Source organism: Diuraphis noxia, unplaced genomic scaffold, assembly GCF_037042655.1.
Source record: "Diuraphis noxia isolate RWA-SAM2 unplaced genomic scaffold, SU_Dnox_SAM2 contig0003, whole genome shotgun sequence".
NCBI classification, from domain to species: Eukaryota; Metazoa; Arthropoda; class Insecta; order Hemiptera; family Aphididae; genus Diuraphis; species Diuraphis noxia.
In genome coordinates this window covers 5,346,821-5,361,349 of record NW_028301713.1, presented here as the reverse complement: position 1 = coordinate 5,361,349, position 14,529 = coordinate 5,346,821, and the positions used below count along the sequence as shown (strand labels likewise).

At 24.6% G+C, this 14,529-nt stretch overlaps 1 protein-coding gene across 1 annotated transcript in view; it reads right to left on the bottom strand.

Moving 5' to 3' along the window:
• The window catches only part of LOC107170287 (glycine receptor subunit alpha-2-like), a 244,227-nt gene that overhangs the window by 41,988 nt on the left and 187,710 nt on the right, over positions 1–14,529 (bottom strand). Inside the window, exon 4 of the mRNA XM_089223061.1 lies at positions 2,951–3,174. Within this exon, the coding sequence (XP_089079187.1) occupies positions 2,951–3,174 (224 nt within the window). The remainder of the gene's footprint in view (positions 1–2,950; positions 3,175–14,529) is intronic.

Genomic DNA, 14,529 nt, shown 5'->3' with positions numbered 1-14,529 from the left:
TGTCCCAAAATAGCGCAACAATATGAATATTTTTATTTTTATAATTCAAAAAGTAGAATAATATATAGTAATTATAATTGAGCATAGGATCACACGATCATTTATTTCTAGAACATATTTTATTATTTATGAATTTGTGATGTGATGTTACTATTTTATCATATTGATATTTATTTGGGTTTGTGGTATAATAACTACATGTCTACATATTAAACGGTTAAAATAGATAGACGCATACTTTTAGAAAAATGTAATAGTTGTTAGATTTGAAATGAAAAATGATTTATAAATGTAGTATGAAACTTAGGTTAGGTTACCTATATACGTATATTATTTTAATATCCAAAATTGTAAATGTTCGTTAATTTTTACTACAAGATCATATTGTGATAGAAATATATAAATATAAATACACATAAACCCAAAACATAGTTCGGTTGTAAACAAATAAATATTGTCTTTGGTAAAATGTTTTCATTTTAATTCAATATACATATACATACATATTCGTAGCTATGCCGTAGTTGCAATTTAGTTTTTACTTAAAACGCGTATTTTACTATATATTGTCTGCCTTTGAATCGTTCTTAATAAACAACAGAGTTCAATGGTGTTTTGTTTAATACCGAAGAATTGAATCCATTCCATTTTATCAATTATTGTTTTTAAGATTCTTAAAGTATATTCGAAAAATAACGAAGTTCTTACATTATAAAACAATAATAATAAACGGTATAAATTTGCCACTTAGAACATATTACATGTTTAACACAGCATAATAATAATAATATATAGAAATAACCATAAAGGTTGATGTAGACATTATTATGATTTTCCTTTACTACTCGAATACTGAGCACGGTTGTGATATTTATTTACCTGAAACGAATGAAAAACGTATTCTCGGGAAAGCAGAGAGGAATTTAACTGTTTTAATGGAATGTATTGTTACTAAAATATGGGATTTCGAGAAAGGAAAAGCACTTGTCCAAACAATACACACGACGTGGATAGGGTACGGGGTATTATCATACACTAATATCACGATGGACCAAGTCCGCCATGATAGTCTATATACCGTGAAAGTATTACGATTTTGAGTACCTACCCGCAGATAATGCATATTGTTTGTTACACAAAATATTATTGAACCTTGGCCGCCGTTGTATTAATAAACATCATCGGATCACGAAAACAAAACTTCAAAATAAATTTATTTTTTACCATCGTGCCACAGCCAGTGATATTTATCAGTTATTTTTCACGTTTGTGAAATCACCGAGGACGAGCGTGAGGGAAAAAAAACTAAAGATACTTTTAACCATGACATTTATTATATTAAACCTAACCATTACCATACAGATGCATAACTAAAAACTTTAACTATGTATGATTATTAAGGTTGTTATTATGTTAAACTGTTTTGTAATGCTATTCTATTATTATTGTTTGTACTTTATCTAGATATTTATTAATTTTTACGAGTATTTGTTTCCCCTTTATTGTTATTTCATTATCATTTATATAAAACTATTATTTCTAGTCGTAGTGTAATTCCAACTATACTATTTACCACTGGGCCCAGGCCCGTTTTGTTCAATTATTTAATTATTTGAATAAACATTATTATTATTATTATTATTATTATTATTATTATTATTATAACACGAAGAGTGCCTATGATATAAAATACTACAACATGGTTTTCTATTTTATTATAATATAATAATAATAATATTCTATTCAGTATTTCTGTAGCAATATTATATATTTATATATGTGAGCAAAATTTGAAAATTATCAGATCGACATCTGAATTCGATGAAAGACGACATAATATGCATTACGTGATTTATGTATTTAGATAGTTTTATAATTATACAATTAACCTATTTGTATTTGACATTACACACTTTTTGTTCATATTTCTTCTCCAAGAAATATATTATTATACTAATACTACAATGATACTTTTGCAAGATGACTTTGCGACATTAGTCTTTATTATTTTTATCATTAAAAATTAAAAATAATGATGTAGCTCAAGATGAACAAATTATTATTCAATGGTTCATTAAAATGTAAACATTAATAATGCATAGGGCTAAAAATGTGCTTATTTTACTAAATTTAATCTTTAAAAGTTTCGATTTTCTTTATTTGTATGGAGTTCATATATTTTAACTTAGATATCCCTTTTTGTACGTGACCTAATTTCATACTATTTACGGGATTCATTTTGTTTTATCATCAAAACATTTGCACGTGACAGTAATTTAAGTGTCTGAAATATAAATTTTACAGTATATTGGAAAAATTGTATTTAAAAACATCACCATTTCGTTAAATGCTAACATAGTTTTCAATAATTAAAAAAAAAAAAATCTTTTAAGGTTAAAAAAATAGATTCTAATAATATTTTACATGGTGATAAATTATAACTAAAACAGTTTAGGTGATATTAAGATATAGGAAATTTATTATTTTTTTCACACAAAACAATATTTTTTTAATTTTTGTTGAAAAACAATTTAATTGAAATTGCAGGTATTAAAGAATTTCTATCACCCAATGTTTCGCTATTATTATTTTTTTTTTTTTTTTGAAATATTATTACGATTTTAAGTTCCTCTTTTATTAAATTTTAAAATAAAATAAAATAGTTTAATTTATAATTTGTTATGTGCATAATAATATTTTTTAACATATAGTCAAACGACCAAAGCAAATAAACAAACCAATTCAAAAGAATCGTTTAGGTTAATTATTTTTTGATTACATTTTAATTTTATTACAGTATCTCGAAATCATAAATACCTATATATTTTATCCTGAAATGTTTTCGTTATATTTTTAATTGATTTTTATATACTGATAAAACTTGTGCACAAATGTATAAAATTATTTAAAACACTTAATGTTCTAATAAATTAAAAAATATAAAAAATACCTGAGCATATAAAGTATATCTCCATCAGGTTTGATACGTATTAACACGTTGGGCACAGTAACGAATTGGAATTCTGCGTGTTTTGCATTTGGGAAGTAAACTTCAGGTTTCCAGATGGCTTTGACTAAATTTGGATCATTTAGGTCCAGCGATTCCGTTATGTCTTTATGTTGCAATCTCGCATCCTGCCACTTTTGTCGCAAATACAGGTCAACCTCGTAGTCCTGCGAAACAAATAATTCGTTTTAAGTTGTTCAAACAGTTAATTATATCAACGTATATTAGTCAATTGTAATTAATTTATATTCGCGTTAAACGAATACTATTGATTTTGTCTGTACGTATAGTATGGTATATTATATATATTACTGCTATGAGTGGCACGAATACGCTATGGTAACTCCAAGACATTTTATAAGACATAGAAATCAATGTTAAAATCAAAATCAATATTTATTGAGCAAATCATCATACGATTAAACCTATACAGTAGGTTATGTTTTACCTTTATAAACGTACATCATATGTATAAGAATTGTAAAGAGAATATATACACACGTTAAAGTCAATCTAACAATTCTAACATACAATGATTCAAGTGGCGTATATAGGATTTTTTTAAGAGAGGTGTCATAAAAATACTTACATTTAAAATGACGTAGGCAAATTAATATTATATTATTATATATTTATTGTTATTTTTTGTTTTTATTCAAGATAAATAATCTATACAATGGAAGCTAAATACGCTTATATGCAAGGGGCGAAAGTTGACATGAAGTGGCTGACCAAGCAATTATCTATTAGCGACACTTATCTTGATTTATTTTTGCATTATTTGTATTTAATTTTGAAACCTAAATTAGGGATACAAGTTATATGTATTTATAGTAGGTCATGGCACCATTTTATTTTTAACCTGTGTTGAGGGATCTCTGATAGTATTAGGATGGAGAAATCCTTTATAAGGGGGTTGGGACGATTTTTGAGTATGTGAAAATACGTATAAAACAGACTTGTTTCTTATATCCTATTACTAGGTATGTATAAATTAAAATGAAACTAAGGTGATAATAAAAATTATAATCTAATAAAAACAAGACAGTAAGACACTCATACATTTTATAATATAGCTATGAAAATATAAACCTTATACTGATAGTGTGTTAACAATGTCATACTCCCTTTGATTGTATCTATACGCTATCTACTGAATGCCTCTCTTTGAAAATAAAAATTTCGGTATTTCATTTTTACTATCAAAGCACTAATGATTTTTATCTGACTATATGCTATCGACATGATCGCGCAGCAGATACACGTGGAAAAAAGTAGGGCTATATAAACGCGTGTATTTTTTTTTATCAAACGCGTTGTTTGCAAATTTTACTGTTTTCGAAAAAAATAACAATAACAGTACCCACCGCCGAAGATTTCCACTATTGTTATAAGGTGTTTGAATAAATATGACACTCGTATTCAAATGGTATGCATTACATTATATTATATGAAAAAATAAAATACCACGAGAGTGCAGAATTATTATTACTTATTTTCTCTGTCAACATCGATTCTCCATTTTACACACGTGCGTATTTGATTTTTCTCATTTTTCATTTTAAACGTGTACCGCTCATACACCTATATATGCATTATTATGATACTTGAGTATTTTTCAAGACGCGAGATAAGTCCACAAAGTTTTGTACGAACTAAAATGTATTTTCGTTAAAAATGTTTTTATCACGTGGGACGACAATCCACACTGCAGGTGAGTAAAAATTATATTTTATTGGATGCGTATTATGATTTTAATAACAAAACACGCCAGTTTGTTGATTTTATACAAACTGAAGCACATAAATAATATCTCCTTGAAATTAGAGTGGTGTTTTTTTATTGTCATGTCGCCGATCCGAACATTAATTAATGTTGGATAGGACCTAAATTCGGCGTAAAATAATAACAAAAATACATATAAGAGTATATAATACGTTATTGTCATTTCTTATTTTCTATTAGTTAATTTTTAATAGCAAATAGTTACTGATTTTTCTAATTCCATTTAACATCGGGAAAAAAGTTTTATTAGGCACCTTGGATAAACTTTGTTATTAATTCGATGAAATCAAATAAAAAACTTTAGCGTATTCGGATGTTTTCCTGCTAAAAGAACTTTTTTTGAGGATTCCCAAGTGGCGTTGATGTATGTACTATAAATGTGTGCTGTTAGGTAACAATGTTGGAGAAGGAATTTGTATAGTAGTAATTTAATGTTTCGAAATATAAATAAAATTAGTTAAATTTACTGTGGTAAAATATATTGATTTTACAAGATAGGCTTAATTTAGTTGTTTTATGAAAAATATATTATAACATATAACATATAAGGTGCGAAAATTATGTGTAGCAATTTTTTTAGCCACATCTTTATCAAACAGTTAAAGGTGACCTCAATACTGCACATTTTTAAGATTTATTTATTACAATTTATGCTACAATAGGTAGATATTGAAAATAAATTATTTTTTTGAAGAATAACTATATCGCGTATAAAAATTGTGTTTTCAGCTTTAACAACAACATACTTGGAACGCTGCACAACTACAGAATACAGATACAATACCAAAAATATTTATAGTTAGGAAAATTGATTAATTAGAATAAATATTTTTGAAAATTTTAAACATACAAGTATAAATGTAGGTACTGTTGGAATGTAGATATTACTTTACATTATTATCATTTAATTGTTAATTTAAAGTTTATTTTAAAAGGTTTTTTTTACCTTCTTATTCGATATAAACTAGGCACTATATAAGCTTAATCGCGTAAGATTTGGTAAACATACTATTTTGCCCAAGTGACTACTATAAAGTTTGAAAACCTATGTCAGCGGGAAAATGTAAAACACGCATCCCTAACACGAATACTGGAATTTTCGTAAACGTATACTAATATAATATACTTCCTTCCATACAGTTTAGAAATGTGGATCACTTGTCTTAAATTTGAATTTTGTCGCATAATCTAACAGTTGGAATGAAACTAAGGGTAGAGGTTCAATGTTTGATGTTTAAAGTTCTAGTGGGACTACTTTTTTGTATATATCATTCAAAAAATCAAAATTTGTAGTGCCTATCATTTTCACGATTCTGTTTGAAAAATACATTCATTTTTAAGAGGATACTACATACGCATGTGTTGTCTTCGTCATATAAACGTACAACGTGGCAAATTTTTACGTTCAAAAAAGTACATATTATGTACTTTTTAAAATACCCATACTCGTAGTTCGGTTTGAAATTAAAATAGACTAAAAAGCCTATGAAGTTGACCTGGATAGTAATAATTTTTTATTTATGCATTTTATAAGAGGTAATTCCATTATAATTTTAGAAAATATTGAGTTTAATGTATTGTTTTGAACGTAAAAATAGCCATGTTGTAGGTTATTAGGTTTGTATCACGTATATAATATGACCATGATTAAGTTACTTATTTTTTACCATTTATTTTGAAGGTTATAATTTATCAATTATATTTTTCTATAGTTAATTAAATATGTGATAATACACGGTGTTTGTTATTATAGCTAGTTTTATATTTTAATTGTGATGGATGGATAAAAGAAACACCATAAGGTCGACAACAAAGTGAAGATTATACGCGAATAATACCTCAATTTGTATTTATTTTATTTTTATAAACCTAAACTTCGAGGTAATAAAATATTGAGTTAGGTATTAGATATTATACTTATATTGTCATAGTCATTGTACGTCTTCGTTGCATTAATTTAAAAATTTAAATATTTTTATACATAAAAAATTGTTCTGTATGGAATAAACAGTAACAAGATTTGAAAAATATCGTATCAATAAAATATTTATATTTGTTTCATCTAATGAAATGTATATTGTAGTTACATACTATTATACATAGTAAATATTATAGGGTAAAAATATACCTAACATGCATATATTTTGTTAATATTGATAGAAAAATATTTTGAAAATAAAATAATAAATATATAAAGTTTTTTTAAGTAATTTATTTCTCAAATAGGTTATAAAAAAAAACGAATTGTTTTAAAACGAAATGGATAAATCAACTTATTAAATGTTGGGTGTTGTTTTATGATTATATCATGTTATTTATGAATTGTCTTATGACTAATTAAGGATATGCAGACCATAAGGAAATAATAAAAACTATGAGCGGTGTTTCTTAGTAACGAAACGTTGTATGTTGAATGATTTGTTAATTTCAAACAATATTAACGTAAATTTATTTAGCGACAAAATTTTACCTTTTAAATTGTTTCAACATGCCTTTACAATTAGTACTTTTCCACTCTTGTTTCCATTTACAGAAGATTTGATTAATTCAATCTCTCTCTTTCTCTCCCGAAAAAACATCGATCGTACAACGTGATCCTATAAAGCTATAGCTTATAGCCTTAATGACGAAAGTTTAGGTTAGCCCACTTAACAAGCTCCTCAAATACCAAAATATTTCACTGCAATTCAATTATAAAAAACCGGGATACTCGCTCGGCCATATAGTACCATTCGAGTGAAACTTAAGTCTCGTCACTGTTGTGGATGTGGTCAATTTGAATTCAACTATGGTAAATAACGAAGTTACGAAAAATATTCCGAGCGGAGCCTATATTTCTAAGAATAATTGATAATTGATTATTTAATGTTTTTTTAAGTATTGTTATTAGTCATTAATTTTTCTATTACTAATGCATGTGAAGTTAAACTAATTTTTACAAAAAAAAAATCCAGTATTATATTACAAAGTCGTCGTTAGCTATTGTAAGTCAATATCGACGTAGTACGAAGAACAGTGTAAATAGGGCAGTGAAAGATATGATTAACCTAAAGATTTTGATCATTTCATGTGTTTAAATAAAATATTTTAAATATTAACGATATATAGTTTATGAATTACATACAACAAATTAACAAAAATGGTTATTTTCACTAATTTTATCTAATTTTAAAATTTAAATCTTACGAAGAAAAAATTATGCAAACATATTTTCAAGGTTAGGTTGAAATAACAAATTATAAGGAATAAATAAATACATTTTGACTTAGAAGCAAGTATAGTCAATATCTATCGTAAAAAATTCAAAAAATTCAAAACGTTCAAATGTCTATAAATTGCTCAATCAGAGATGAAATAAAGTAGTCTGGTATAAAATATATATATGTTGAACATTTTAAGTACTTATAGTTAGGTAGACAAATAAAGAATCGATATGTTTGAAATTTTAGGTATGGCATATAAATATGATTTCGGTTCTTTCTGTATTATTATTTTTTTAAACTTTCAGTTTGTTAAAAAAAATTATGAGTTTTTAACCCTCCAAAATGCTGACCACATACTGTACAACTACTCATACTGTACCAATAATAAAAAAAAATTATAATGAATGCAGTAATTTTGTTGAAATGATACAAATTAATTCTAAAATATTTTTATAATATTTTTAATTTTCGTGGAATCATTTAGTATTCTCATCCTATCACAATTTAGAGGCGATACAAAGAAAATTGTAGAAATTTCGTTTGAATTCGTCACGTGTTATAACATATTAAAGTTATATGTAGATTATTTAAATATACCTGCATACGATAGCTTATGATATTTATTACCTATCTTAGTAGTTAGTATGATAAATATTAAAATATATAACATAGTGGGGCTAATATTTGTTAAAAAACTAGATATCAGTTTTTGGTAATAACTACCAATAATAATTAATAAATTATATCAGTTACAATTAATGGAAAAATGTCTTAAAAATTATCTTGAGTTTAGTTTATATTTTAATTTTAAAGTTTGAAAGCTTGGATTGTAAAAAAATATGTTATACCTATTAATAAACATAAAAAAAAAACTTATTTAAAATATTAAGTATGTTAGTACTGCATGTTTATTATATAATAAGTCATGTATAATGTATATATATTATTTAGGCTCAAAAATTAGGAACAATAATAAGTTGTATGATTTGAATAGTATTTGTTTTTTAATGTAAAACACAATAAATATTTTTTTAATTAAAAATTATATCGATATCGTCACATAATTTATACATAGTTATAATAATTTTAATTTGTATTTTAATAGGAACAGGCTATTAAATTCAAACGAATTTAAAAGTGTTAAATTTAGTTTAGACAGATGTTCAAACAAGGTCTTAAAATAGAGAAATACTTTTTAGAGTTAACAACATCGTTCGGGCTTTTAAATTATAACGGTTAACGATTATTATAAGTAAATTTTTAATGGTCTAATGAACCAATAGAAATTCAATATGAATGATTTCTTTGATTGAGATAGGTTATCTTTTAAAAAAAATTAATAACCTGCAGGTATATTAAACTCTTTTTAAGGTTTACTTTTGAATATAATTTGTGTGGTATAGCACTTGCAAATGAAATATTATATGGGTATAGTCGTATAGAGGTACCTTCTACTGAAAACATATTTTATACTCATACATTTTTTCCTCTTACAAACATTCATAAAACAAATTAAACCACTTGTTTATGAATAAAATATAGTTTTCTCATAAAGAGGAAACAGAAAAATAGCACTGGTTATAAATAATAGCTCATATAATATACTAAAACTTATGTAAGTTAAATTATTATTAATGATGTTATCAATAAATTTAGATTAAAATAAATCTGTATTATAAAATCTAAAAACAAACTTGTGTATACTAAGTGTGACTAATGATTTTGCCCTAACGCCTTTGCTGCTGATGTCAAATATGTTCAATAAAAAAAAAAATTGCTTTTCGATAAAGATGACATCAAATAGATTGTTAGTACTATTAACATTTGAGAATAATAAATACTCTTAAAATAATCTATAAAATAAAAGCCCAATAGTTAAATGAAATAAAGAGATTTATAAACCAAAATAAATTCCGGTTTATATAATAATTTAACATTTGCTTGTCTATAATTTGTAAAAATTTGAGTTAAAAATTTGTTCAGGCTATTGTCAATTAGGTAGCTTTAAAATGTCTCTTACTCATTAAATTGATTATCGTTATTTATGAAGTGTTATTCAAAATTCAAATCAACATAAACTATAACTGAGCAGGATAATTGTTTTCACCATTGTTGTCGTTTTTACTAGAACAGTAGAACTTATGTAATACAATGTGATTCATTTCATTTCACAACTAATGTTTTCAATATAGAGTACCTACAAAGAAAATGTACCATTTCAAAACAATGCATTTTAAACTTCGATACAAAGCGGGTAAAAAAAAATACTATACAACTTTGGATTATCGAAAAATCCCGAAATTTAGTATTTTATTTTATTATTTTTATCGTTTTAGATATGTTTCTGGTAAATGAAAGTATATATAGTAGACGGTAAAAAAAGAAAGAAAGAAAGTAGCTAGCATCAATAAACTGTATTTCATCAAATGAATGAAATAGTAGAATAAAAAATAAACAAAAACTGTAATCCAATGTAGTACAGTTCAGCCTTTATTGTCTTTTATTGACCTTCTGGAGTCCACTGTTTTACGAAATTATGAAATATATACTTTATGTTCAAAGTTCCTCCAATAGAAGGGTTCTACATTTTCAAGAATCATGTATTTTGTTCTCTCTCTAACGTCGTCACATCATTCACTAATTGTTTAATATAATATAATATTAAGTTATAGATTGTCTGGTATAAAAATGTAAAATAAAAAAATATATATTTGTAGGTATATTATATCTTATGTGGTAATGTGAACATTTTTATAATTTTATTTTTAACGTTTAAATTTATTTGACATCATGATTTTTGTGCCTTGGTTACTTTCGCACGCTGGCAACTATGTCATTGTGATGTAATAATGTAAAAATTGAGCAAGTGAACGAATTAAAAATTGAAAAACAAAATTATTATAATTTTAACTTAAACACTTTTTATTTTTATCAAAATAAAATGTCGTACAGGTATTGTTTTTAAGCAAGACACGGTAATTTTAGTACGATGTATGTAGAAGTACATGCTTATGTTTGAATAATTAATGATAAGGTTGATTAAAACCAATAATATTTGTTTAAATAAAATACATTTATTGTGTTGATTATTTTAGGTTTTAAAAAATGTAACCATCTCATGGATAGCGATAGAGTTATTAAAATAAAATATATTGTTTTGCAACACGAGATTAATGGTACTTCAAAAATAGTTGTAAAAATAGAAAAACTACATATTCTTTATTTTATGCAATCACATACACAGGTGTCCACTGAGATGTATTAATCTCATTTTTTTTCTAAAATAGGTTTTTGTAACCTGATTTTTTAAAATTTTTATGATGATTACCATATAGAGTGGGAATGAGATTATGATACAAAATTAAATATATGTTTAAAAATTTAACATTTTAATATGCATTGTAATATATAATATAAGATTTTTTTAAATATACTACCTCAATATTATAAATTATAAAGCAAATTAATTAATTATGGTAATTCAATACAATACCAACTAATATTTTTGAAATATTATATCATTTAAAAAATAATACATCGCTCGACACTCAGAATCTAATAAGTTAAATAGTAAAAAAAAAACATAATTGGTGAAAAAATAAATGGAAATTTTCGTATTTATTTATAGCTTAAAATAATATTATTAGTTTTACAAACCCATCAGTAAATAATTGTGGTAAAAATATATTATAATGATATGACAATATAATATTATTAAATACTGTTTTTATATTTTACATGATATTATATTGCTATATTGTTAGAGCTACAACTGTATTCAGAGACGATTCATATCATATCATGTTTTTTTTTATTTTTACAAACAGAATTGATAATATATAAGTTGGTAAGGTAGGTGAACATTGTATAAACATGAAGACATTCTTTAATTATTTATATGCTGTAAAACAAATCTCAAACCCCGAGTGGAAGTTTATACCTGAAAGATTATCTGGTAACCAGTTAAATGGATTGTGTAAATGTTACATTACTTACGAAAACTAGCAAAATTCAGAAACATATTTGTAGTTTACTATATTTATGTTGGTTATGACAAATTAAGTACCCACTAACTTATTCTCAGTAAGTATTTGAAGTTATAAATCTGTAAAGTAAGATTATTGCTTTTATAACGTTTGGTCCATACAACTAAATACATTTTTAATATATATATATTAAAAATGTATTTATATTATATTATATATATTTAATATATTATATACGTATTTTACGTATGTAAAATTAACAATAATAATATAATTAAACGATATCATTCGTCATAGAAATAATATGAATTCTTTGTTAAACCATAAATACATTAAAAATTAAAGAGTAAACCCTAAAGTGTATTGAATTTAATTATATAATTAAACATCCTCAGTTAAAATATTAAAATAACATACAAAGTTTATTAATAATAAAACCAATTTATAAAAAACGAATAACGAGATTAATTCGATCAACTAAGGGAATTGTATTTTATATCAATTATTTAGTTGAAATTCTTAGAGTGCTAATAATATTATGATATTTATATTAATATGTTTTTGTAAAAAACAAACAGTTTTTCCTTAAAAAAGTTCTCAGAAGTGCTTTAGAAATTTTACATAAGTCTATATAAAATGATTGAAAAGAAACGTATTTTAAGTTACGGTAAAATTACATTTCAAATCACATAAAAAACTAAAATATATTTATTTTTTTAAATTTTTAAATTGTTTAAAATTAAATGCTTAGGTAATTAAAAAGATTAAATACAATTAAGTGATATATTATTTCAACAATATATTTTGGAAACTGTTAATCTTAAGGTAATTACAGAACGATCAATGTTCACTTAATTTCTTTTATAAAATTGCCTACAAAAAATATAACCAAACAAGTATTCATTGACTTTTACTATTTTTCGCAGTTTTGTTATCGACATTTTTCTAGTTTCATAAAAAAAAGCGTATCTAAAGTAGTTTCAATCTTTAGCTAGGGTGTACTTTTTAAATTTTCCATCCTGTTTGAAATAGTTTGTATAAAATATAAAAATAAAATAAAACACTCAATAAAACCAATAGTTTCCAATTGCTGTGTTCGAATTTAAAATAAAAATAGACTTCAATCTCAAAGATTTTTTATTACGATTCATAAAACGTAGTTTGTTTAATCAGTATAGAAATATAATTAATCTAAATTAGACTAATTGTTTCTTTTATTCTAGTACCATTGTATTACCCTTTTCTGGTCTTTTGTGCAATTGCATCCTTCCAAAAATTATATTTCGACGTACTTAATTGAATTCTCATACAGCATAGAGTTCCAATAGAATAATAAAGTTCGTTAGAATTTTATTCATCAAAATATTGAATTAAAAAAAAATAACGAGGATTGACGCCAATTGACTTAAATATTTTTTACTTTGCCATGGTAAATTGACATCAAACAATGTGGGGTATCTTTTTATAGACCTCTTTAAAACGGAATCTGTGTAATTGTTTGGATAACGACAAACCAGCATGGTAGTTCTCAATTTTAATGGTTTTATTCCCTTGGCGTGAAAATACACTAAACTAAAGTATTTTGATCGTTAAACTTCCGTATAACAGCATGAATAATTTATAAAATGCATTAAATATGAAATGGATTTTGACATAAAAATAAGTAAAAGTATTGCATTTTTTGTTAAAGTACCGTGTTTAGTATTCTGCATTATGAATACAATAAATTAATCGTTGTTCAAAAATTTATAATTCAAACTAAATGCGTCGTTCTCATAGTACCAACATATAATTTTTTAAAACAATTAAAAATTTTAGATAAAAAAATATACATGTTATTAAACAAAATAAACTGCGCACAATTCTCGCGAAAGTGGGAAATTTACGTAACTTAAAAGGAAACATATTAACTTTTAAGACAAGGCTGCTTAGGATAGAAATGTAAGCTTGTTGTCTAACGGATTTTGGGTAAGTTCTTCATTAAGTACGAGCTGTACCTATATAATATTTTACAAGTATAATATCTGTACTACAGAATAGTTTTGTATAATAATATTAGCAAATTCAGGTTTTGTTTATTTTACAAAATCATATTATTTAATGAGAATTACTTGACTTCCATATAATGCTTCTATTGAAATCTAATTATCTTTTCTACATTCTACATATTACACAGTTACACAAATTATTTTAAACGAAAAAAAAACATTTGAAATTAGTATACAATATTATAATTAATAGGAATATTACAATTTGAAACGGTATAAATAATCCTATGGAATATATACATAAATGTATATAGTATTTTGAAATAAATAAAAAATAATTATTTTCGTTTACCTTTTTTAAATATTGAAACACAGTTTTAAGATCTATAGAATAATGCATATTTTTCAGTATAATACAATATAGAAATTTTAAATTAATAATGAAAATACATAAGCACTTATTTGTATTTCGTAACATGGAAGTTGTACGGTGTTCATTTTACTCCTTGCTTAGAGATAAAAATTCTTCACCAAAGAGACTAAAAATAAATATTATTTTA